The sequence below is a fragment of the Phascolarctos cinereus genome, unplaced genomic scaffold (assembly GCF_003287225.1).
Source record: "Phascolarctos cinereus isolate Bilbo 61053 unplaced genomic scaffold, phaCin_HiC Scaffold_7;HRSCAF=346, whole genome shotgun sequence".
Taxonomy (NCBI): Eukaryota; Metazoa; Chordata; class Mammalia; order Diprotodontia; family Phascolarctidae; genus Phascolarctos; species Phascolarctos cinereus.
The window spans coordinates 57331224-57357140 of record NW_027556180.1 but is presented as its reverse complement, the minus strand read 5'-3'; the positions used below and the strand labels follow the sequence as shown (position 1 = coordinate 57357140).

At 39.1% G+C, this 25917-nt stretch overlaps 1 protein-coding gene across 2 annotated transcripts in view; it reads right to left on the bottom strand.

The window, feature by feature from the left end:
* The window catches only part of SPHKAP (SPHK1 interactor, AKAP domain containing), a 166319-nt gene that overhangs the window by 14887 nt on the left and 125515 nt on the right, over window positions 1–25917 (bottom strand). For both annotated transcript variants that reach the window (XM_020970972.2, XM_020970973.2), the window contains exons 4-7: window positions 21463–21522; window positions 18795–18929; window positions 11561–11816; window positions 6240–10044 (exon numbers count right to left, since the gene is read on the bottom strand). In XM_020970972.2, the coding sequence (XP_020826631.1) occupies window positions 6240–10044; window positions 11561–11816; window positions 18795–18929; window positions 21463–21522 (4256 nt within the window). The remainder of the gene's footprint in view (window positions 1–6239; window positions 10045–11560; window positions 11817–18794; window positions 18930–21462; window positions 21523–25917) is intronic.

Genomic DNA, 25917 nt, shown 5'->3' with positions numbered 1-25917 from the left:
GGGCTGGACTGAGGAGGAGTTTTTCTGGGCTATACTATCTGTAGTTTCGTATTTTAATTTATTGTTCTTGCTGTCTTAGGTGCCAAGTTCAGTTCTGTCAAGTACGTTTTAAATTTTCATTCTCTGGGGCAAAGCCCCTATCACCCTATCCTGTTTGGAACTTTGTTCCAAATCTGTGGTGAATGATGGGTCCTCAGCAACCTGCTGTTATTCCAGAGAGTGAACTATATTGTAGTATGTTCTGACTTCATTCTGCAATTACCCTTCTCCTTTCCCTTTCAGGTTCCCTGGCCTCATTCAAGCCTCATCTCAAATCCCACCTTTTTCAAGAGGCCTGTCCTGGTCACTCCAGATACTAGTCCCTTTCCCTCTGAGATAATTTTTCCATTTACTCTGTATGTATCTTGTTCGCACCTAGTTATTGACATATTGTATTCCCTAGGAGAGGGTAAATTTCACAATATACTTGTCCACACAGAGAAAGAAAAAAATGTCTCCCTTTTATGAAAAACTCTGAAATGGCAGGCTTAGCTAAGTGCCAGTCTTACCTGTCTTCCTCTCTGATTTGAGTGAAATTTATTGTATACTCAGTTGTATTTTGTAGTGAACTTCAATTTTTACATGCAAAATTTTGCCCTAATAACTTTGTGTGCAGGATATGGCTGATCCCTTGCCCTTGCAAATCCTGGGAATTTTCCACTCTAGAAAAACTACTACTTAATTCACTGCAGATTCCTCAGAGGAAGATACTAGTAAAAAGAAAATTCTGGGTTAAAAACCTTCTGGCCTATCCTGAACAATGCTGCTCACTTAGCACTTTTTGAATTTCTAAAGTTCTGTCTCAGTGAGAAGGAAAAACCACATTAAAGCAAATAGTGTGGACAGCAAGCTCCAGGTGAAAGACATGAAAGAGAAGAGGAGAAGATGAACAGCTTAGCTTCTGGTTGGTTTCTTTTACTCCTAATGAGTAAATGGGATTTGGATTATTTGCATGGATTTGTCTTTCTTTCCCTCCTATTAATACTCTCTAACTCTGTAACAGGAGTTTTCAATCTTGTCATTGATCTCTTTGGAAGTGTGTTAAAACCTATGGACCCCTTCTCAGATTGATGGTTTGTTTTAAATTCATAAGTGAAAGAAATGTTAAATTTTTCCCCCCATCTAAGTTCATGGACACCTTGAATTCTCTCTGTGGAGGAATCCATGGATCTCAGGTCAAGAATCTCTACTTTATTATCTCACTGTCTATCTGCTACCTCATTTGATGATCTTGTCTGCTCCCATGGGTTCAGTGATTTTCTTTTCAGATGATTTGCCAGATCTACATAGCCAGCCCTAGCCTTTCTCCTGAGTTCCAGTGCTGCGTTCCCTACTGCATTTTGCTCATCTCCAAATGGATGTTCTGTAGGGATCCCAAACTCAACATGTACAAAACAGAACTTACTGTCTTTCTTCTTAAACCTTCCACTCTTCCAAATTTCCCTATTACAACTGAGAAGACCACAATTCTCCCAGTCACCCAGGCTCAGTGTTGTTCCTAGCTCTTCACTCTCATTCCACATATTCGGGCCATTGTCAAAACTTTTCATTTCTTCCTTCTTTACAACATTTCCTGTATAGGTCTTTCCCTTTCCACTCACATAGTCACCAGACTGGTTCAGGCTCTTTTCACCTCTTGCCTAGACTATTGCAAAAGTCTTTTAATTGGTCCTCCTTACTCAAGTATCTCCCACTTAAGTCTGTTTTTTTTAATTAGTTGCCAAAGTTATTTTCCCAAAACATAGGACTAACCAATTCCCTACCTCCCCCAATGAATTAAACTCTAGTGACTTCCCATAAAGGCTAGGATAAAATGTAAAGTTTTCTGGTTGTCATTTAAAGTTCTTTACAACCTGACCCCTTCCTATCATTTTGAGCTTTTTATACTTTACTCCATTCTTCACCCTCTACAGTCTAGCTGTGCCAGCTTAATTACAATTCCTTGAACATGGCACTCTATTCATCAACACTATGCCTTTGCAATGGCTATCTCCCATCCCTGGAATGCTCTGCCCCTTCGCCTTTACCTCTTAGGCTCCCTGACCTCATGCAAACCTCATCTCAAATACCACCTTCTTCAGGAGGCCTGTCCTGCTCACTCCAGATGCAAGTTCCTTCCCTTCTGAGATAATTTTCCATTTCCTCTGTAGACATCTTGTTTGTACCTAGTTATTTACATATTGCATCCTCTAGGAGAAGGTGATTTCCTTGTGGGCATAGGTTGTTTTTGCCTTCTTTGTGTCCTCTGCAGTAGTCACAATGCCTGGCATGTAGTAACACTTATTAAATGCTTATTGACTGACTGACTATTAAGTACATCTAAAAATTCAATTCAATTAATTTCATTCCAACCTAACATGATCTAACTCAACTAAGTTCAATACATTCTAAAATTTTCTTGTTGTTGCAATTTCCATGTTGCTTCTAATCTATGATTTCTGACTTGGTCATATATACCTATGGGTTTTAAATTGATGTGAATGTTTTTATACAATTATTTAGATAATATACCTTGATTATCAGCTTAAATAATTTTTTATAAAGGTAAAGTTTTCCGTACATAGAATTGTGCAGCTGAAAACATTATGGAAAAATTCTCTAGTCTCCTGTCTTTCCTTTAACTCAGCATTTTAATTTAATACAACCTCTATTTCTGGAGAAAAAAAGTATCAATGAACTCCTTTATTTGTACCAGGTATTCCAAGATGTTCCTTGTATCACAAAACCTCTTTTTAACACCAATATTCTTCCTGGTGATGCTATAAAATCAAAATTATGAGTAGTTCAGAGGAAGTGGATAGCCTCAGGATGGGCGTACATAGGTTAGTGTGTGATGGTGACTTTCATGAATGAGGTGGTGTAAGGGATATTATTCAAGAAATATATGATCAGAAAAGGAGATGGGCTGGTCACGTGACAACAATGAAGGAAAACAGGAGCCTGAGTGTTGTACGGATACATGTAAAATGTTAAATGCTCTTGGCTCTAGGGCCTAGAGGAAGTCCTTTAGCATCTTTAGTAGATATTCTAAGATATATTTATACAACAAGGATTATTGACCAGAGTCACAGAGAATGAATAGGCATGGATAGGTTGTAACATGCATTGAGTACCAATATTGATAAGACCATTGATTCATGGAAAAACTGGAGTACTTATGCCTGAACCCCATTTCTTTCTGGAATCTCACTATCACTGTTGGATTTCATAGGTATTAAAATTTGTTTAGTGTAGTGGATAGGGCTCTGGACTTGGAGTCTAGAACATCTACCTGGGTTAAAATCCTGCTTCAGACAAGTCCTAGCTATATTACTCTGGGCAAATGACTTATCCTCTCTGTACCTTAGTTTCCTCATTTGTATAATAAGGGATATCTGACTTGATGGCTTCTAAGCCAAACCTATGATCTTATGGTCTACTCCAGCCTGTTCAGTTTAAGTATAAAGAAACTTAGACCCATAGTTGAAGGTCACAGAGGTAGCAATTAGCAAAGCCAACATTTGAACCCTGGTCCTTTGAGTTCTGAGAAAATTCACTTTCCAAAACACTACACTCCATCACACTGTTGCCTATACATTGCCATCTTAATGCTCCTATAACATGGTTTCTGGTCCCACTAGCCTACTGAAATTGATCTATGGAAGGTCGCCACTGACCCCCATCTTGCCAAATCCAGTGTTCTTTTTTCTGTCTTCATCCTTTCCTATTTCTGCAGCATTTTGAGAAAGTTTACCAGCCTTTTAAAATTAAACAAAACAAAACTGCCCCATTCTTACCTTGCATGCCATTTCATTTTCTAGCTTTATTAAAATTCTAGCAGTTATTTTTCTTATTTCCTAGCTTCTATCTCTCTCTCCTCTCCTCTTTGGGTATTCCTAGAACCCTGCCCTCAGTCTTCTCTTTTCTTTATACCTCTCTCCACCATTGCAGCACTATGTAAAGTCCTATAGGGCAGAGACAGTTTCTTTTTTATCTTTTCATTCCTAGCACCTAGTATAGTGTCTCTCACACCCAGCAGGTATTTAATAATGATCAATGACTTGAATATTTACATAGTATTTCAGAATCAGAGAATGTAAGAGCTAGAAGGGAGAAAGTATTTTAAGACAATCATTTTCCTGATAAAGAAACTGGAGGTCAGAGTGGTTTGCCCAGGGCTGCACTTTTATTAATGACCCTGGGATTTTTGATTGCAGGTTCAGTATTCTTTCTGTTGCCCTATGCTGCTGCTGTCACTGAAGGTCTCATCCATTGTCATGGTTTCATTTATAACCTCCCTGTGGACAACTTTCAAAACAGTCTTCATTTTTCACTTGATCTCTGACCCCAGGTCTCTGTCTGTTTGGATATCACTCTATCATTTCAATATTCACAAGTCTAAACTTAAGCTCTTATATCCCTCTGATCCCAACCTCATCCCAAACTTAGTCTTCTTTCCAAATACTCTGTTTCTGTGTTGCTAGTCTTTCTTTCTCTCAGGCTAGTAATTAGGATTTTCTTTGACTCTTCCTTATTCCTTTATTTCCTTCAAAATGTCTCATGAATTTCCCCCTTATTTTTTTTTATTCCTGTTGATAACACACTAGACACATTTACCTACATTGCTGCAGTTCTGCCCTCTTTTGATAATAGACAATAGCTATTCCTCATCCTGTGAAAGAAGTCATGCTTTCATAAGTTGGAAACCATGTCCATCACTCAAAAATTTTCTAAGTCTTTTAATAAGTCATACTTCCAACCCTTAAGTCACAGACATAGCAAAGCATAGTTCTGTTTCAGATGAACCATGTACTTATGCCTTTCCCAAACTGAGAAGTGGCATGGGATAGCAGTTAATATTGGAACCCAGGAAGCCTTGGGTTCAAAGTCTACCTCTGACACTTACTAGCTCTGTATCCTTAGGTATCCCAGTTTATTCATGTGAAAAAGGGATACAATAGTTCCTATATGAAACAAAAAGAAACTAAATCTGGGAAAAAGGTGGCTGTAAGAAGATGAGAACAGTTAGAAAAATAGAAAACATTCCCCTTCCTCTCTCCCTCCCTCTCCCTGCCATTTCTGTACTTCTTCTTTGCAGAATTGGTGTTCATTGCTATTAAGTGTTTGATTGCTTTCCTCTAGTGGCAGGTGTGAGAAGTGCTCATGGATGAATATTTTCAAGAATGGTAAAATTTGATTCAAGATATTTTCAACCTGTCTATTGGGACTTATGATTTTAAAGTCACGTCTGTGCTAAAAAAGTATTCTCTTATTTTTAAGCAGTGAATATCCATAACTGTAACAAGTTTAAATTAGACTGCTAATGTTCTCTTAGGCTATATTAATAGAAGTAAGTCCTAGCATTCTGTTTATCAAACCTCATCTACATTATTACATTCCGTTCTGGGTATGGGATTTTAGTGGAATGCTGACAAACTGGAATACATTCAGACGAGGGTGATTGGGATGGTGAAAGTACCTGAAACCAGGTTACATGAAGAACAGAGCAACTATGGATCTTTACTCTCAGAGACTTAGGGAGCTATTCTCAGCATTTAAGCATTTGAAGGACATCCATGTTAGACTTTGTTTGATCCAGAGGGCAAAAATAGCTCCAATAGATGGAAGTTACAAAGAGTCAGATTTTGATTCTGAGTAAGGAAAATGTCTGTGTCCAGAGCTACCACATGAAATAGTGAGTTTGTTGTTCTTGGAAGTACTCAGGTAGGCTGAGTGACTACTTGTTAGAAATGATATAGAAGGGTAAAATTTTGTCTTAAGTAAGATTTTGGATTAGATGACTTTTGAGTTATTTGATTCTGAAGTATTATGAATTAGAAGAACTCTATGATTTTGAATCTGAAGTCATCTTTCCAATTCCTAAGTACTTTTAAAAGGACATTTGTCATTTCTTGCTTTCAAAGACTTCAATTATAGGAGAGAGAAAGGAATATTGAAATGAGTTTGTATTTAATACTCTTGTGGATATGTAGTAAATCTAAAAAGAAAGTTACCATAGGGATTGACAATAAACCCACATAGGCCTCAGTTGTTTGATCTATGAGATGGGGATAAGAAGGCATTACCTGCCTAACGGCAAGGAATCTAGACCAGATAATTCCTTGAATCCTCTCTCATCCATAACATCTATGGTGAAATGCTATTTATTGTAAAGCCCAGTCTATGCACATGGTATAGTACACATAGTATTCTTCACCCACCTGTTGTTTGTGATGGAGCTTGCAGCTGTGTTTCTGCCACTGTCCATTTCAGGGTCCTTTTCTTTGTTGACGTCATTTTCTTTTACTTCTCCAGTGCAGATATTTTCGGAAAGAACAGCTTCTGATTCTTCAATGAGGTCATCCCTTTGATCAGTTTCAATCTGAATCAAAGGTACTTCCCTTGAGCAAGAGGATGGACCTATGTGACTCCCTAGACCAGTGTCATGGCTGGAGAAATGCCCTTTTTTAAAATCTACTTGTGTTTGTTCCATGGGAGTTGCTGCTTGGTCTGGAGCTGCAGTGGAAAGATGTCTATTTTCTGTTACTGAGTCTTTATTTGTGTAAGCAAAGGAATCCTGATGAACCACCAGCAGAATGTTTCCGTTCTCCTCAGTGCTTGCACCTGATTTGTTAGCATACTGTTTTACATGACAGGGAGAACCTCTTGAAACAGGATCGGCATCTGTTGCTTCTGTCTCATCTGCTATTATTTTATTTTTTTGCATAAGGGCTTGAATTGAGTTTGTCCATGTCTCATGAATTAACATGCTTGTGATTTGATCCGTCCTTCCTCTCTGATATAAACAAGAGTCAGACTTGCAAAGGCCAGATGAAGACACATTGCTGACTGGCTGAACACTCAAGAAGTCTTGCTGGCCATTCTGAGCAAAGCCATCCAGAGAGTTTGCCTTGACTGGAGCATTCACTGTTAGCTTGGCACAAGAAGACCTACTTTCTGGCACAGAGAACTGTCTGTAACAAAACGGGGACTGGGGAGAAGGAGATAACAAACTGGTGTCCCAGTCTTGGCTGCTTCGGCTAGAGGATATGCTATCTTTGCTCTCTCTGTCAAGGTCCCTTAGCATGTACCTATAGAACTCCTCAGTTATACTTTCTGTGCTGGATTGCTTAGAGGGACAGCTGGGCTTCACACTGAGGTGTCCGTTCTTTCGAGACACCTGCTGCAGAGCAGAGGTTAGGATGGTATTTGCATTCCTGCCAGCATAGTAATCCAGCAGTAAATCAAATCCCCTCCCTTCATTTTCCATTTGATTTACCATGAACCTGGAGAACTCATCTGTAATGCTCTCACAGCTGGACTGTTTGGAGACAGAGCTGGCTCTGCTAACTGGCTGACTCAAGGTATTCATTAAACCCAAGCTGTTTACAAATCCTCGGGAATCTGAATCCTCTTCAGGGATGCTTTCACAGCTAGATGCTTTCACACGATTCAACCTTTCACCTAGTAGCCTGTTTCGAGGATGATTCTGAGCTTGCCAAATTCCATCCACCACAGAAAACTCTGTCAGGTTCATAATCTTGGCAGCTACTTCATTTGCAAAGATGTTGACTGAGTCTGGAACATCATCGAGATTTACAGACTCATCCACGACCCTGTTCATTAGCCTCTCTTTAAGTTCAGGGTGCTCATCAGTTTTTCTTTTTATCTCACTAAGTCGAGGGGGCTTGTGCTTCCTAACAATAGATCCATTGGCCTGGGTTTCCTTCTTTCTTTTCAGGGTTCGGTAGGACAAGCTTGGTGTCATCAAATATTCATTTCCCCTTTTCCAGGCGCAAAACCAGGGTTGCTTTCCATTTGAATTATCCAGGCAGATTGCAGCTATTTCTGTTGCCATAGAGACAACAGTTTCTGCTAATTCTTCAGCAAAGTCTATTACACAGTAGTTATCTGCTGAATGTTCAACTTGTAGCATAGGTTGAGATGAAAGCATCAAGTTGCTCCCCAATTGAGACGTGTTAACTTGAACCTCAGTGTTGAGAAGACTGTCATGCTTGCGTTTTTCTTGGGTGTCTGGGCTGATGATGGATTCAGAATACATCAGTTCTTGCATCCCACTGCCTGGTAATGGATCTGAAAAGGATCTGAGTCCATTCCTATTGTGACTGAGCCTCTGATTAGGAACTCTGGGGTAATCTCCAGTGGTTTGTTTTGGGTATCTTTTCTTAGGAGATGCTTTTGCAGCCAATGAATTATGAGCATTAGTATTAAAAGGCAGTTCTGATGGAAGCATGGGGCTTTCAAAAATGTTTGGCATTCCTCTGCTATTATTATCCCTTTTTGGATGTGTGACATCTACAAGATCTTTGACAGCACCAGCATTGTACCAATTATTAATTGTGCCACTGTTGGCATAGTCAGGAGCTCTTGGGGCTGTTTGACTAGCTGCTGTCTCTGTTAGCTGATGGTCTATTTCTGTTCCTCTCCATCTGTTCTCCTTAGAAAAGATGGGGGGATGCTCACTGAACTGTGTGATGTTGCTCATCTTTTTGAAAGTGAAATACATCGCATTGAAAAGCAGTTCATTTACAGTCTCCATGAGGATGTCCTGGGTATTCTTGTCTGGATCCCCAGTGGCCTCAGAATCGATCGTTTTCTTTTTCCGGTTAACTTCTTCAAGTGAATGCTTCAGGATAACATTGGATAAATCCTCTGCTAGCTCATCCCCAAGGATTTTGTCTAAGCAAGAGATCTGAGGCCTGGACACGGTTTCAATAATCTTTCTGTTCATCGATTCCATGAAGTTTCCAATGCTGCTGTAGTTATTAGGCTTAGTCAGAACCACAGATGCCTCTTTGAGAAGGGCCTCTGCAATGCTTCTGTTGAAGGTCTCCACGTTACTGCCCATGGCTATGCTACCATGGAGGGTAACTGCTGTAGAGGCCTCTGCTGCAGACAAGAGGCCACTTGATGCCACGGGGTACTTATCTTCTTGCATTTCCCCAAGACCACAGACAGCAACAGCACTAGCCACCTGAGTCATGCCACACAGTGCTGATGGAAATGAATATTCCATGCTTGTAGCATCTTGAAGTACTTGGGTAGCTGGTCTTTGAAGCTCCTCATTCCCTAACACTTGACCATTAGCTGCTGAGCTTTCTTGCTCTAATCTGAATCTTTCAGTGGCCTGAGGACTGGAAATAGTTCCAATAACAGTAGCAGCACAAGCTAACGCTACTTCTAGAGCACTCTGGGGAGGTCTGATGGACTTCTCTTCGTGAAGTTCACCTGAAATGTCAGCTGAAGGATCAGATTGTGTCCAGTGGCTGAAGCTTTGGGGGTTTGTCCCAGGCCATTCAGATATGGTTTCACCGCTGTCTGGACTCTGTACAATGACTATTTTGGGAAGTTCCTGCCATGACCTAGGGAGGTCTACGTCTTCTGCAGTGCAGCCTTCTGAAATCAAAGCTTTTTTAGTGGGGGCATTTGCCACAGATCTCATAGGACCTGTTGGCTGAGACTGGGACAGCCTAATAAATGCATCTTGTAGGACAGATTCTGCCAGATTTGTGGCATACTCGCCAGTTGTTGTGCCTTCGTCTCGCAGAGAAGGATGAGATTGTTCTTTATTCTTCAGACTCTCCTCAAGGTCTGGGTTTCCATTATGTTTCAAGGTGGTGTCACGTACAGATGTTAGTTGTTCCTTAACCATTCTGTCCAAATGTCTCTTGTCCAGAGTCTGCAAGGCATGAGAACTTTCCACTGGACCTTTACAGCTTTCTGCAAAATTGCTAGTGGGTGGTCCCTTTTCCCCAGATATGTCACCTTTCTGTCGCAGTTGCTGGGCCAATTGATCTGTACTGGGCAAAATAATTTCTGCTGCTTTCCTCAGTGTTCCTTCCAGATACCTTGAGGATTTATGTGAAGTGGCATTATCTTTGCAAATATAATTTTCTTCGAAAGCATAACGTAATTTGCCCTTTTTGCAATTCAGATCCCCTTGTGTAGCTTCCTTTGACTTCTTACTTTCTGAAACATTGACTGAGATATTTACATTTTCATAACCTAAAGAGAAGAAAATGGAGTCACCATTAGCTTTTGGATATCAAGTTGTCATTTTTTTTTCAAGGAGATGAACAAAAAAAAATGCCTATGAGGCAGTAGGCTGGATAATTTCCATTATAATAGCATTTTTGGTGTCCTTTGAGAGAAGAAAACACACTAGACTTAGAAATTTTCTATCTTTGATTCTGGAAAGCCAAGCAATAATATAGCTTTTATCAGAGGGTCCAACATATACTTAAACTGGACATTAGAAATTATTTGTGTGATAAACAACAAGCTTGATCCTTTAGAAGGCTGCCAGAGAGAGCATCATGGTCCTGTATTCCCCCCACCTCTGTCCACCCACCCCTGACTGCTGACAATGGCTACACATGTTAGTCTTGCTACAGAGAGTTTCTGACTCATTACAGATATTAGCTCTGAATCTTTCATGAAATAAACTTTAAGAATATTAGCAACAGCTTCTGGGGCTCCCCTCTATGAGTAGCAGGAGAGTGGTAGGATAAGGGGAGGTTCACTATCTGTGGTTACAGAAGCTATGGAGAAATCAGTAGTAGAGTATGCCTCCTTTCTCATCAGACCCTCAGAATCTTGGCAGTTACAAAATATTGCTTCATCTGTACCTTAAAGATAGGGCACTGGACTTGGAGTTAGGAAGTCCTTTGTTCAGATCTGGTCTCACTAATTGTGCGACCTCACACAAGTCATTTAGCCTCTGTGCTTTAGTTCCTTTATAAGTAAAGTGAGGGGGATGGAATTGATGGCTTCTACGATCCATTTCAGGGTAGCTAAGTGATGCAGTGGATAGATAACCGGACTTGGAGTCAGGAAGATCTGAGTTCAAATTTGACATTAGACACTTAGTAGCTGTGTGATCCTAGACAAGTCACTTAACCCCTATCTGCTTCAGTTCCTGCCAAGAAAACACCTTGGAGGTGCATGAGGTGCTGGAGAGTTGGACACAGCTAAATGATTGAACAACAACGATGATCCGTTTCAGCTCTAAATTTATATGATACTATAATAATACACAGAGTATTTTTAGACACAATTAAATGACTGAACAACAACGATCCTTTTCAGCTCTAAATCTATAAGATATTGTGATATACATAAAGTATTCTTGGTATAAGATAGCATCTCACCACCCACACCATTTTACAGTTGCTACTAAATTCATAAACAATACTAACTCATACTTCCCTTAACCTATGCCCTTTAACTCCAGTAAAAGATGATGGTGGGGGTATAACTCATTCTGCTATATTAATTTCATTGGCATTTTGATGTCAGTACTTCCTGTCATCAGCAACATCCTTTCTATGAACAGAAAATCAGTGACATGCTCAGAATCTCTGAGACTTAAGGTGGACTTTTTTTTTTCTTTCTAAGTTTGTAATTCCATCCTTATTGGAGTCCCTTGGAAACAGGTCAGACATCTTTGAATGATCCTTTTTATTAATCTGAAGTATGTTAGTTCAGTTGAGTGACTGTGGTACTGTTTGGTGACTTTTACCGTTTTTATATTCATCCACCTCGCTCTCATCCTCTAAATGCTCTGATGCTGTGAGGAAGTCCTCTTCTATTGAGGACACAGAGCAGTTGGTGTCATCTTCCAGCTTGAAGACATTGGTTTCCAGATGTAGTTGCCTCTCCTGCACCAGCTCAAGGCCGATCAGAAACTTGTTGATTTCAAAGATGATACAATTGGTACTGTTTTGTCTGTTCCCCCTCGCACACTGCACCAAGCATATGTCTGGCAGCCAAGGATGCTAGGAGAAAAAAAAGAGAAACTGTTAAAGAAAAATCAAAACCTCGCTTGATTTTTACCCTGTCCATTCACAGATCTCTGTGGCAGATCCTGGGATCAGAAATGGAACTTTGGTTTGGAAATGTGCAGTATCCTTTATGGTGGTACTCATGAGCTAATTGATGAAGAAGGAAGCTTGGGAAGATAAAGTGCCAAGGAGATAATTTAATATATGGGAAATAGCCAGTTGTATGTCAATGTGATTCCTCATTTAATTGGAATAAAGTTCCAGTTTGTTTCACTTTAGCATTTTATGTGTCTATTTTGGTGACACTAAGGAACATTGTTGATTTATTTGAAGTCAAACATTGTTCTTCTGCAAGTGATAATAGACTTCCATTTTCTCATGAGGAGGTTCTTATAGAAATCCCTTGGAAGTAGGTCATCCATCTCTGAAAGATCCTCATTATTTATCTGAAGTAGGTTAGTTCAATTGAGTAGAATATGGTACTAATGAGGCTGATGTCGTGAGTGTGATGCCTGGGTGGGTGTGTTGGATTTGTTCAATTCCATGAACAAAGATTGTGGCTGGTGACCTTTATTACTGTTCCTTTAAAGCTACACAAGGCCCAGAGTGTCTAATTATAGCCAGGTAATGAACATTTTTCATTTTCAAAGCACTTGGTAGGCAGAGATTACTTCCTTTACCGCCCATGTGCAGAAACAGAAATAGAGAGAAAGTGAAATGGCCGCAAAAATGTGGGTCCTGGATCACAGTTGTGTGCCTGAGGTCAAAGATGAGGTAATTCTCCATAATAATCTTCCTCCAACTTCTATCTTTATCCTTCAATGAATTTATGAGAATACTAATTTCTGCATATACATTCTGTTGCCATCTGAGATAAGATCAAGCTCTAGAATGGCTGAGCAATGAACCCTGCGATTAGTAGGAGGTCATGCAAAAGGAAAGAATTTCATTATCTTTCCCAGGAAGCATTAGGGCTTTGCTAACGAATACCCATTGGGTTTGGGCTTGGCAAGTGCCACCTTTTTCTTTCTCCCCTTTTTCTCTTCCCCAATTTATCTCTCATTTGTACCACTACATGATTAATGAGGATTCATTAAAACAAATTTGGCTTAGGATCTAACAAAGGGCAGAATTATCTCTTCTAACTCCAGATTGAGTGCTCTTCCCTCTGGGGAGTTTGGGTGTCTCTAAATGTATAAGGTGAACAATGAACTTTAAAGGGAGTGCAGATTTGGTTGAAGGATGATGTGAGGTGTACAAGATGATAAGAATCCTTCAGGAGTAGGAGAATGGAAAAGGGTGTATTAGCAGCTAGTTAATAAGGTATTATGGTAAACATGAAAAGTTGTGCCCAGAATTTTGAATGAGTTCTTGACCGATAATCTTTTACTAACTTTTTACATTTCAAACTCTCCTTGCCCAAGTGTGATTAGTTAAAGATAGGCACATACAGCTGTAGAATCAGGCCTAGTCAATGTCAGCATTAGTTTGCCAAGGGGTTCTTGGATGTCAGTTAGAATCTTTCAAATGAGTTTCTCTCAAAGATGAAAAAGAAAAGCATAAGGAGAAGGCATTTTGGTTCCAATCCATTAATGATCTAAGGGAGGAATAGGAGGTCTTCAAAGAAATCTCCTGTGCAGGTAAATACTTCTGGAAAATGAATTCCCACCCTATTGTATTGTTAGTCTGTAAACATGATGCCATGTAATCTGTGGATAATTAAAAAATAAAAAAAATCTTTTGAAGAAAGAAGAGATTTTTCATTAACCCTAAATATGCCCCAAATGGCCACTAATCCAATTCATACTAGGCATATAATTAATGTTTGCCATATTTAATTAGGAAAAAATATCCTTAGCATATCTTTTTTTTTTCAAATACTGGTTCAAGTATAACCAACCAACAAGTGGTCCTTAGTTATTTAACCTAAAGTTCTTGAACTAACTCCTGTTTTCTCTTCATGGATATGGAAGTCATTATGGATAGTGAAATGTATTGCTAGAATCAAAATTAGAATTAATCTTTTCCCATAATGTGCACAGAATGAAGCATGCACTCTGTCCTGATCATAGAATCATAGATTTAGTTGGGTGAGATCTTAGAGGTTAGCTAGTATAATCCTTTCATTTTGCCATCAAGGAAACAGAGGCTTATTGAGGGCCAGAGCTGGAAAAGTCTAAATATGGGATTAGGAATTTAGGCTAGAGTTTGCCTCTTCCCTTTTCCTACCATAAAGGCTTAATTATTCAGGCCATTTACCTCACCAACTTTCTAGTGCCTAAAAGGTTAGAATACTCTGATCCTTAGACTTTGATGGTAAGCAGGTGTGGACAATTGAGGATGCACATAAGGGCTGGGGTTAGTCACATAAGAATGGTGAGAATGTCTCGGGGATGATTGTTAGCTTTCCCTATATAATATGGACCCTCAGGAAAATTAATGGCTCAGTTTTTCATTGACCTGCCTGGCCCACCTGTCTCATTTCACACCCCTCCGTTTGATGCAATACTTAGTCGTGGGCAACAGCTTATGAAGGTTCAGTGACTTGCTCAGTGTCACAGAGGTAACAAAGACCAAAGCTGGGGTTTGAACACAAATCCTCTAATTCCATATGGCAGGATAAAGATAGTGATTTTAGATTAAGGAACTCTAGCTGCTTTTGCAGATACTATACAGTCTTCAAGTATGGAGCAAAGTCCTTCCATCTTCTTTTCTTTGGTGACTTGCACAACCTCTGTCATGTACAGAGAAAGGTAGGAGGCCCAGTATGTATGGCATGTTGGACTTGGGGTCAGAAAAGACCAGAATTCAAATCCTGCCTCAGACACTGACCCTGAGCAAGTTACTTAAGTTCTCTCAGTCTAAGTTTGCTTATCTGTAAGAAGAGAGATAATAATAGCATGTATCTCATAGGGTTTTTGTGAGGATCAGATGGGAAAGCTTCTGTAAAGCAATTTGCCATAAAGTGCTCCATAAATGCTATTATTATTGTTATTATTATCTTTATTATTTCCAATAAGCGGTCATCCAGCATTTGTTTGAAGACCTTATGTGAAGAGGCACCCATTACCCACCCAGATAGTCCATCCTACTCTTCCACTTGTGAATAGCTCTAATTATTAGGAACCTTTCCTAGTCTCAAGACTGCTTTTGCTTCTCTGAACCGGATACCCATCATTCCCAGTTCTGTGCTCTGGTGCCTTCCCTCTGGGGAGTTTGGGTATCTCTAAATGTATAAGGTGAACAATGAACTTTAAAGGGAGTGAGGAGTTGGTTGACGCATGATGTTGCCTTTTTCCTATTGGTACCAAGCAGGAAAAAACAAAACAAAACAAAACAAAACAAACAAAAAACACCTAACCCCTCTTTCATGGGATAGTTCTTCAAATACTCCAAAAACACTTCTCATGTCTCTTCTCTAGGCAAAAAATCCCCAGTTCCTTCAAATGTTATGGAATTATCTGAAGGCCCTTTACCTTTGTGATTGTGCTTTTCCAGGCACTGCAGTTTATTGATGTCTTTCTTTCTTTTTTTTTTTTTATTGATGTCTTTCTTAAAATGTGGTATACAGATTGGAACACAGTCTTTATGATTGTGTCCAAAGTTCCCCAAACAATATCACTTTGCAGTAATTTTTTTTACTATATTGTAACAAAACCTGACTTTAATTTCACAAAAATCCCACTGTCACACTAAGAACATAGGCTATTAGATTTAGAGCGGAGATGACCTTAGATATTATTTAGTCCACATTGCTGCCCATTTTAAATATGAGAAATGGAGACCTAAAGAGTTTGTGACCTGCCCATGATTGCAAATGAAGTGACATAAATAAGGTTTTGAGCTGAAGTCCAACAGCTCTGGTTCCAAACCTTGACACTTTGTCTATCGCACCATGTTGCTTCTTCATTTGATCAAATGTCCCCAACTGGCCCCTGCATCATTGTTTTCCCTAACATGATGTTTTCTTGGAACCCATTAGTGATGTCAGACAGTCTACCCTTGTACATAAGGTAAAAGAAGTCTGGAATTTAAACACTCAGCCTAGATATAGTGCAGCTTGGGGTAACTATAAGTGTTAGGGGGGCTGAAACATGCAAAAATTGAGAATCTGGTTTAGGACATGGAATTTGGGAAGAAGAGGGCAGAGTGCTCAAAAAACAAAACCCAAAAACCCAGTGAGAGGGAATCAAAGAAAACAACTTTTGCCTACTGCATAATTTTGCCTAGGTCCAGCCCTACCAACCTACTCATCTTTTCCCCACATAAATGAGAACTCCTCTGGAAATGAGAAATATAGAGGAAAGAAAAAAATAATTCAAGACCTTCCTGGAGGCCAGATGTGCTATGTGTTTGGTTTTTCTTTTGGAGGGAACAGTTTTTCAATTTTGGTTTCTTCAAATTGCAGTTGCAGGGTTGTTTTTTTTTTAAACATCTGTTATTCTAAGCTTGACTTTGTCAGCCCTGTGCTAAGCTACATCATTACCACTTTGGGTTGTGTGACATCTTAAACTCATTTGAGAATTTCAAACATTTTAAAGATTTTAATTTTCACAGTCAAATACATTACTGCCTCCTTGTAACAAGCTCACCCTTTGGTGGATTTCCTTCAGTGACATCTATCTCCTGACCATACCACTAAAGCCGGGTAAAAGCTAGTGAGCTCATCAAAGCCAGGTGTATTCTGTTCCCTAATGTAAAGGAGTTTTATTGCCTGTGGTTTCCTGAGCAGCTCATATGATTACAAGGGTCGAGTTGACATTAAGCAGGACTTTAAACATTTCCTTTTGTATGAAATAAAATGGCATTCTCCATCAAATGACTTATTTGATGGAAATATTTTTTAAAAATCTTTTTTTTTTACTGAACTTACATTAATAAAGTAAAGGATATCAACAATAGGGCTGTGAAAGCTTTTGTGGGAATGAGTAACTTCAAAACAACTTTCAACTTTGCTAAATTCACCTGACATTGGAAGTAATAACCATATCACCTGAAATTTTACTGTTAAGGTGAGTAACATTCTCTGGTTAATGTTACATCCTGGAGAGTTAGGTGTTTACAGTTTTTTTTTAGTTGCTTCATCATGGGGGCAAGGGGGGCTGGGGTTGGAGGTGGGAATTCAATTCTGGGCCTGAGACTCAAAGACCTTAAGCTAATAAAGGGACTCAGAGATCAGAGATGCTATTACAGTATCACTTTCCCTTACATTCCACTATTTCAGCTTTCTTGAGTCTGACCTGAGGTTACCCTTTATCTAATGATAAAATACCCCAACTTTTTCTATCAGACTTGAAATCACTATATTTTATAGTAGCAATGTTATTAAATGAACAAAAATTTATTAAACACCTACCATGTGGCAGATATTTTGTTAGACTCTAGGGATGTAAAGACTTTTGCTGTTGTAGTTTTCAGTGGTGTCTGACTCTTCTTGACTCATTTGGGGTTTTCTTGGCAAAAATACTGGAATGGTTTGCCATTTCCTCCTCTAACCCATTTTACAGCTGAGGAAATTGAGGCAAACAGGATTAAGTGACTTGCCCAGGGTCACACAGCTAGTAAGTGTCTGAGGCTGGATTTGAACCCAGGAAGAAGAGTCTTTCTGACTCCAGACCTAGTGCTCTATCCACTGCACCACCTGTCTGCTCTATACAAAGACTAAAAATGGCCTAAAAACTACAAAAAGAAGACTTTTAAAAAAGAAGCAATCATTGCCCTCAAGAAATGCATAGTCTGCTAAAAGTAGGATGACGAAACAACATGTCCACCAAAAAGTAATATAAAATATCAGCAAAATAGATATGCAGTAATTTCTGGTGAGGGGTAGCACTAGCAACTGTGTGTGTATGGGGGAGGGGAGTAGTGGGAGGCAAGGGCTTGGGATAGGCCTTCTGTAGGAGGTGGCCCTGCTGGAGCTGAGCTTTGAAGGAAGCTAGGGATCTTAAGGGCAGCTTAGATATACTAAGATAGCAAATTCTTCCTCACTTGCAATGTTTATAGAGTCTGGATGACCATCTTGGGATGTTATAGACAGTAAGTAGTACTGCATCAAACTGGGGGGTTAGGTTAGATGACATCTAAGATCACTTCCAGTTCTATGATTCTAGGCATCTATGAGCCAATTACCAATTAGCAATGTAATTCCTAGGACCTGATTCTACCAATTTGAGATGTTTTATAGCAGATTTCTATTGAATGTAATCCTTAAGGTTATCATTCCCAACATTTTAAGTTAATTTAACTATGAAATGGTCCCTGATCTTTCTGAGTTAGACAAAAATCTGGAACCCAGTGGGGAGATCTACTAATTAACCATGGACTTAAAAATATTGATTTTGAAGGTTTGCATGTGTAAAAATGAACAAAGCCACCAATGATTAACTTTTCTCTGATATATTAGGGCACCAAGACTGAGAAAACACTTGTCTCATTGCAAATTGCATAGGATTATGACTTAATTCTCATCCTTCCTTTCTGCCCCCTCTGATTCTCCTCATTTCTCTTTTCCCCACTTTCTATCCTCTAGTGATTATCTACTAGGAAGCAGAGGTTACTGGAACGTACGACTGACCTACCAATAACTTTCTGTATGGACTAAAGGAAATTATATTACATTTAGGCTTTGTTTAAGGTTCTTCCTCTAAAAAAGTGTTTGATAGCACACCAACAATATGCAGTATGAATACAAATGAATGAACATTGTTCAGTAAGACAGATAAAACTTCTTTGATCTCGACACCTAAAGAAATTTCACTTGTGATCTGCTTTTGTGTTTAAGCCTGTTAGTCTTCAAAAATGAGCATTGGTATTTTTGGTACTGCTCACAAATGCATTTTTTGGTGCACGTTGGAGGAATTAGAATAAGGTAAGCTCTGATTTTCAATTTAATCTGCAAAAAATATGTTTGTCTCTGAAGGAGATTCCACCTCCCTCCTTCTCTCCCCACCAAGATGATTTTATCATTCTTACCTTAGAAGCTTCAAAATCAGCATGGAGGTTTCCTGAAGATAATCCACTCAGAAGGACAATTTCATTTTCCTTTGGTTGTTGGACATTCATAGAATTGATAAGCTTTGGGAGATCTGGTGACACACTGACCAACTTCTGTAGAGTGAGAATCTTAATTTAGTTGAGATTTATAGCATTTCCATTATTTAAATGAGGGCATTCTTGCAATGACTTATTCAACCAAAATACATTCAGTTAAATTGTGTCCCTTTCCCCCTACCCCAATGTCCCAAAGCTACTTTATTTGTAAAAGTCATTTATCTACTAATAGGCATAAGAACAATCTTTTTTGAATCTGCTGAGGTTAGAAGAAGTAGAAGTAGCTTTGAATTGAAGCCTGCGCATTCCAGTTAGACTAAGGAAAAAAACTCCTAACTGTAAAACCGGAGAAATTAGAACATATTGATGTAAATGATGCTCTTTAAAACCTTTTTCAAGTTCAAATATTATTGTTTTTTTAAATATAAAGTCCAGGTTATAAGGAACATGTTTTTAAATAATTATAATAATAATAGATAGATAGCATTTATATAATAATTTTAAGATTTGCAAACCACTGTACATATGTAATGTCTTCTGATCCTCACAATAACCCAATAGGTGAGCACTATTATTATCCTCATTTTACAGATGAGGAAACTGAGGTGAAAGATTAAATGACTTGCCTAGGATCACACAGGTAGAAAATGTCTGAGGTTCGATTTGAATTCAGGTCTTTCTGATTTCAAGTTCTTCCCCATTATAGTACTTGGCTGGCTAGGTGGCAGTTTGTATCTAATTTCTAAAGCGGTTTGTGTCTGATTCTTTATGTAAAACTGGTTGCTAGAAATGACAAATGGGTATTTCTTTCTAAGAGGTTAGTCAATAACCTTCTTATGTTGGGGAAAAAAGAAATTTCCAGTTCTATTGCTCATCGTGATGCCATTGAGACCAAAGTCTCCCAGCTTTTTTAATCAACCACTCAATCAACAAAGATTTGTGGTGAAACTATAGCTTGGGTGAAGAAGAGTAATAAGGTTGGAAAGATGGGTTAGAGTCAGATTGTAAAAACTTTTAAATTTTAAACTGAGGAGTTCAGATTTGAACCTAGGGAGTCACCGGAGTTTGTTGAAAATCACTTTGGCTGCTGTACCATGAATGGCAGGACTTGTGGCAGGAGGACCAATTAGAAAGGTATTGCAGGAGTCTGAGTGAGAGGTGATGAGTGCCTGAACCATGGTGGTGGTTGTGAGAAGAGAAGTAGATGGAAACAAGAGATATCTTAGCTAGAAAGGACAAGACTTGATAACTAATTGAACATGTGGGGTGAGTTAGAAGGAGGAGCCAGTGATGCTCACAGAGCTGTGAACTTATCTGACTAGGAAAATGGCAGTGCCCTAGACAGATATAGGGCCTTTCCCTAATGAAGGATATGTAGGAATTATGGGAAATGGGCAAAACTCTGGAAGTTAGGAAATCAAACTAAGGTTGTTGACTTAATGATTTCTAATAGCCTAAGGCAAGTGGTAAAGAGATCAACTTAAGCAAGGAAAGTTAAGTTGCCAATGCTCAAAAGCAATAAGAGAAAAGCTTTTGATGACAAGTTGGCTTGAGGTTCCAAAGCATGAGATTTGAGATAACCATTCAAAATAACATCCTTTCCTCTTTGCATCTGTATAAAATGCTTCCCTTTCTCTTGCATGTGTCTCCATTGATTGTCCTGGGTGCTCTTAGTGGATTGGAATCTTGCCATGTTGAATTATCCTTTGTTAATTAGTACGATGGCACATGAAAATGACCTTTATTACCACCATGTAAATGACTAACAGAGTTTGCTAGAAGAAAGGGTCTGTATGGCAATAAGCTATCACTATCCCGTGGAAACTGTACAGGTGCTGATCTGGGAGGGAGCCAGGCCCTCTTACTGCCTGTCTTTTGCTCATGACAGTGGGCATTTTCAGTAACATTTTGACCAGAAGGTACATAAGAGAAAAGAAAGTGAAACAAAATTTTGCTCTTTCCTAGCATTCTTCCAGAGAGAGCATTAATGTGATTAGTTAAAATGTCAGCTTATGTTCTTTGTGGCAACAGTATTGTCATCTGTGAAGAACTGATAATTTACTAGTTACTTTATTGATCTACATGTAGACTGAATTAAAAAACAAAACAAAACAGCTCTGAACAGGTAGTATTTGTTAGTGCATACCTATACATGGGGTGTGTGTGTGTGTGTGTGTGTGTGTGTGTGTGTGTGTGTGTCTGTCTGTCTGTCTCCCCTTCAAAGAAGCCTCATTTTAGAGGTTTGGTCTATATCATGACCATCAACTATGTTTATCCCCAATAAGCATATCAGAAGGCAGGTGAAAGATCAGTTATTCGGGAATGCCAAGTTTATTCTACCAGGGACTGCAGGAAGGAGATGGACACAGATTTGGAAATTGGAGAAACCTTAGGGCACTACTTAATTAGACAAAGCAAAATGACCATATGCCTGCCTGATGGTAAAAGAGGAACTTTGTTGTGATCATCATTTCCCTCAGAAGTCTTTTGGAATCTGCAGCACTTGTAAAAGGTAAAAGGAAACAAATGATGTGGGGATGCTCCTGGGCTGTGCTAGCTTACAGATGTAGTGGTAACCCTGGCTCATTACCTGTTGTAGGTGCTCATTGTTGCAGTCTTCTTTGGTGACATCCAGGTTCACAAAACATACCTACAATGAAAAGAGAAAAGAAATTTAAGAGGTTCACATGTGTATAGAAATAGAGTGCCAGACCCTTTAAAAATCTGATGACACATATTTCTGTAGGGCACTACAGTTTTCAAATCACACTTATAGTATCTTGTTTTGATCCCCATTGCAACTTTGTGAGGTTGGAAGCCCAGTTATTATTGCTCCCATTTTGGAGATAAGGAAACCAGAGCCTAAGAGGTGATATGATAAGCCTAGCTAGCAAGTGATAGGATCTGGTCTGCTGTCTCCTAGGCTGGTGCTACTTCTGCAGAAATTGGTTGGGCATTCTTAATAAGTGAATGAATTACTCATACCTCAGATAAATAGAATTTCTTTATTAGGGAAGATGTATGATCATTGATCAAACACATAGTTTTGGGAGGGACTTACATGGAGGAGAATGATTCCTAATTTAGAGGCCTGATGTTCAGAGACAGAAAGAAAAGTTCCCTGGGGGTATCCCCTTGAGGCTAACGCTCCCAGAAAAACTCTCTTTCATGGACCCTCAGTACTAAAAAGGCTGCTTAGGAGAGTAAACATGAATTCTATAGGAAAGGGATCCGAAAGGCCACCTGGCCTCATACTCTTATCTACTGAGTTCCAAAGATTCTGTAGCTGCTACTCAGATTTGTGAAAAATCTTCAGAAGCCCATAACATGCCAGGAAGTAAGAAGACTTGTTAATGACTTCTAGCAGACTACTCCTCCCACCCCCCCTCCACCCTTTTAAAAGGAAACGAACACTTCTTTTATTCAATTTTATGAGTACTAATGTGAGTTTAACCTACAGATTTGACATCTCAGAACTGGGACTTGGTATGTCAGTGTGTCAGATTAGGGATGCATGGGAGCCAGTGTATGTAGAAATGTATATAGATATAGATATTAATCTCTATGTATATATGTGTGTGTGTGTGTGTGTGTGTATGTGTGTGTGTGTGTGTTTGTGTATGAGAGACAGGGAGAGGGAGAAGGAGAGGGAGAGAGAGAGAGAGAGAGAGAGAGAGAGAGAGAGAGAGAGAGAGAGAGAGAGAGAGAGAGAGAGAGAGAGAGAGAGAGAGAGAGGGAGGGAGGGAGAGAGAGGGAGAGGAGGCTGGGTGATTGACAAAGGTCATCGAGGACCTGACAGTTCTTGAGAATACATGATTGAAGACTTGTCAGTCCTTATTGCCTGCCCAGCGGCTATCAATAAAGTCACTCCCATCCTACTTAAAGTAAGTAATAAGATGCCAGTACCTAAAGAGAACAATTTTTAATCAACTAGCCAATCAAAGACTTCAGATTAAGGGTGAAAAGTCCCTTGATAAACCAAAGTGGTTTTACACGTAGTACATTCAGATTGGTTGAAGAAACTTAGTCCCATGATAAAATGTCAGACCAGTGTAAAATAGCAAGATAGAGATTTGGAGTAGAGATTTTGAGGGTCTGACAGTGGAGAGGGAATAGAGATATCCAGAGCTGAATCAGAGAGAACTGGCAGCCCCAGGGCCATCCAGTAAAAGTGAGAGAAAGTAGGGCTGAACTGAGGAAAAGAAGGGAAATATTAATGAGGGCCATGGCCCTACAGGTCACTTGGATCAGAAAACTTGGGTTGAAGCCACTATTTGGACCCACCTCCTCAAGGATGGAGAAAAGTTCCATAGAAAAGGTCTGCCCTTTACCCAGTTTCCCCTTCCAGTGTCTGTTTATCAACCAACAGACAAGGTAAACACAACACTGCATTATTACCCAAATCTTTTCAGTAACTGATTTTGCCTTAACCACCAGGAGGTGAGGGGTTAACTAGAGTTAGATATAAATGCAAGGGCAGAGAGCCACATTTCTGCCTAAATGCTAGAAATTTCTTTAACTGGGAGTTCAGAATGGTTGTACTTGTTCTTTTGTCTAAACTGTCTAAAGCAGAAGAGAATAGAACCACGGGGACCTAAGGAATCCGTATCTCACCCCTTGGAGTGAAAAGAGCTAATTGTTATAAGCAGGTGTTACAACAGGATTGGAGATTTAGAGCTTGATAGGACCTTAGAATTTCCTCTGACCTTGCTCATTTTACAGTAAATGAGGCCAGATAGGAAAAGAAACTTTCCCAAGGTCTCGTGGTAGTAAGAGAGAACACTGGGAATTTGAACCTAGACCCACTGATATTAAATCTAGTACTTTCTCACTGCCCCCTGAGGTTGTGATCCTATTATCATGACCATATGGTTCAGTGATTAGGGACTCATGACATGAGAAGGCTTAAAGCTGTGCAGATGATTCTACTCAGTGTGATTACTGAGAATCAGGCTTCTGACTTAGGAATGACTGGGACACATCTGTAACATTAACCTGACCCTGCAGCTATCTCATTAGAAATGTTTATTCTGTATTTATTTTATATGTCTTTTAAAGAAAATAGTATATTACTTAGTGCCCTCTATCTTTCACCCCACCCCCAACCCCACTTGGCATCTCTTGTACTCTTTGGTCCAGATGACAGTGGGGAGGAGGGAGTGGGGAAGGGACACCTTTATCTCTGACAGTAGGTTAATCTTCCTTCAAATAAGGCATTGGATGTTTTGAACAGGATGCATTTAATCTCTTGAGTGCTGTGGTTGAGGTGGTGGCAGCAGGGAGGGGCTCCTTTTTGGCTTTGAGGAGACTGGCTGCTTTTTCTGCAGCAATGTAGAAACTGTGGGGAAATGGGCAAGGGAAACATAGATGATCAGCAGTTCTCAAACTTTTTGATCTCAGTACTCCCTTTATACTCTTAAAAATTAATGAGGACTCCAAAGAGTTTGTATTTATGTGAGTTCTATCTATTGATTTTTACCATGTCAAAACTGATAAACTTTAAAAAATATTTATAAATTTATTTAGGATAACAGTAAACCCAATTACATGTTAACATAACATATATGAAAAATAAGTATATTTTCCAAAGGGAAGAAAATTTAGTGAGGAGAGTAGCAATGTTTTACATATTTTTGCAAACTTCTGGATTAATAGAAGACAGTTGGATTCTCATATCTACTTCTATGCTCCATCTGTTGTGATATGTTGTTTTAATTGAAATATATGAAGAAAATTCAGCCTCATACACATATATAGTTGGAAAGAAGAAGGATATTTTGATAGACAAATAATGTATTGTTAGTATTGTTATGAATTAGTAATGTTATGGAAATAATGATGATGATAACTAACATTTGTATAGTGCTTACTATGTGCCAAGAACTGTATTAAATACTTTGCAATTATTGTCTCATTTGATCTTTACAACAACTCCAGAAATCAGGTCCCATTATTATTTCTATTTTACAGATGAGGAAACTGAGGCAATTGATGGTGAAGTGACTTGCCTAGGGTCACACAGCTAGTTAGTGTCTGGGGCTGGATTTGAACTCAGTCTCTTTGACTCTAGGCCCCACATTCTATCTACTGAACCAACTAACTGCCCCAAATAGTTTTGACCTTGTGGACTCTGGACCCCCAGAGTTCTTGGGCACTTTGAGAACTGCTGAACCAGATGTTTAAACTTGCCATGGGCTTCAACCTATTACTTATCAATCTATCAGTGACTGATATGTTTTAATTTCAAAATTTGAGGGAACACAGAGTCTACAAGAGATGCTCTCTAGGGTTTAGTGAAGCCAAACAGTCATGATGAATGAGGTATTTCATAATTAGCATTTTCCCACTTTCTGTGTCCTTAGAATGTTGGCATAAGATTTAGGCACTGACCAAAAATTGGTCTTCACATGCAAAGATGAAATACTTGTTTGTTGGGTAGAAGAGCTAATCTGGCAAGGCATGGGAAAAAGAATGGATCCAGAGTCAGAAAACTTAAGGTTAAGTTCTAGTGCCTCCCAAAGGAGCAATGTAACTCACTTAACCCTTCTGTTCTTCAGATCCCTTATTTATAAAATAGAGATAATAGCATTATACATTTCTCAGAGTTTTTGTGAGGAAAATATTGTTTAGCTTTAAGGTGCTATACATGAGCACAAGTAATTTGTTATAATTCTGAACTCACAAAATGGATGATTGTTACTAGTGGGTTTGGGGCAATTTGAAGGTTTCTTTTAAGGTACCTGGCTTTAGGGTGTTGAGTCTATGCTTTGTAGAATATCCTCTTTCCCCCTGTAATTATTCATTCAATAATAAATACTTATTCAGTAACAACTAGGTGTTGGGTGCTCTGGTGGGTACTAGGTAGGCAAAGACATAGTTGGTGTGAGTATTATTTGTATACCTATTACACAAGTATGTGTGGATTTATTAGAATCTGCTACCTCTTCTAAACAAGAATTGGGGGAGGTAATAATCCATGGACTTTATTCATCACCTCTCCCCCTCTCCAGCTCCTTTATATTGAATTCTTCCTTTTGCTAAACCC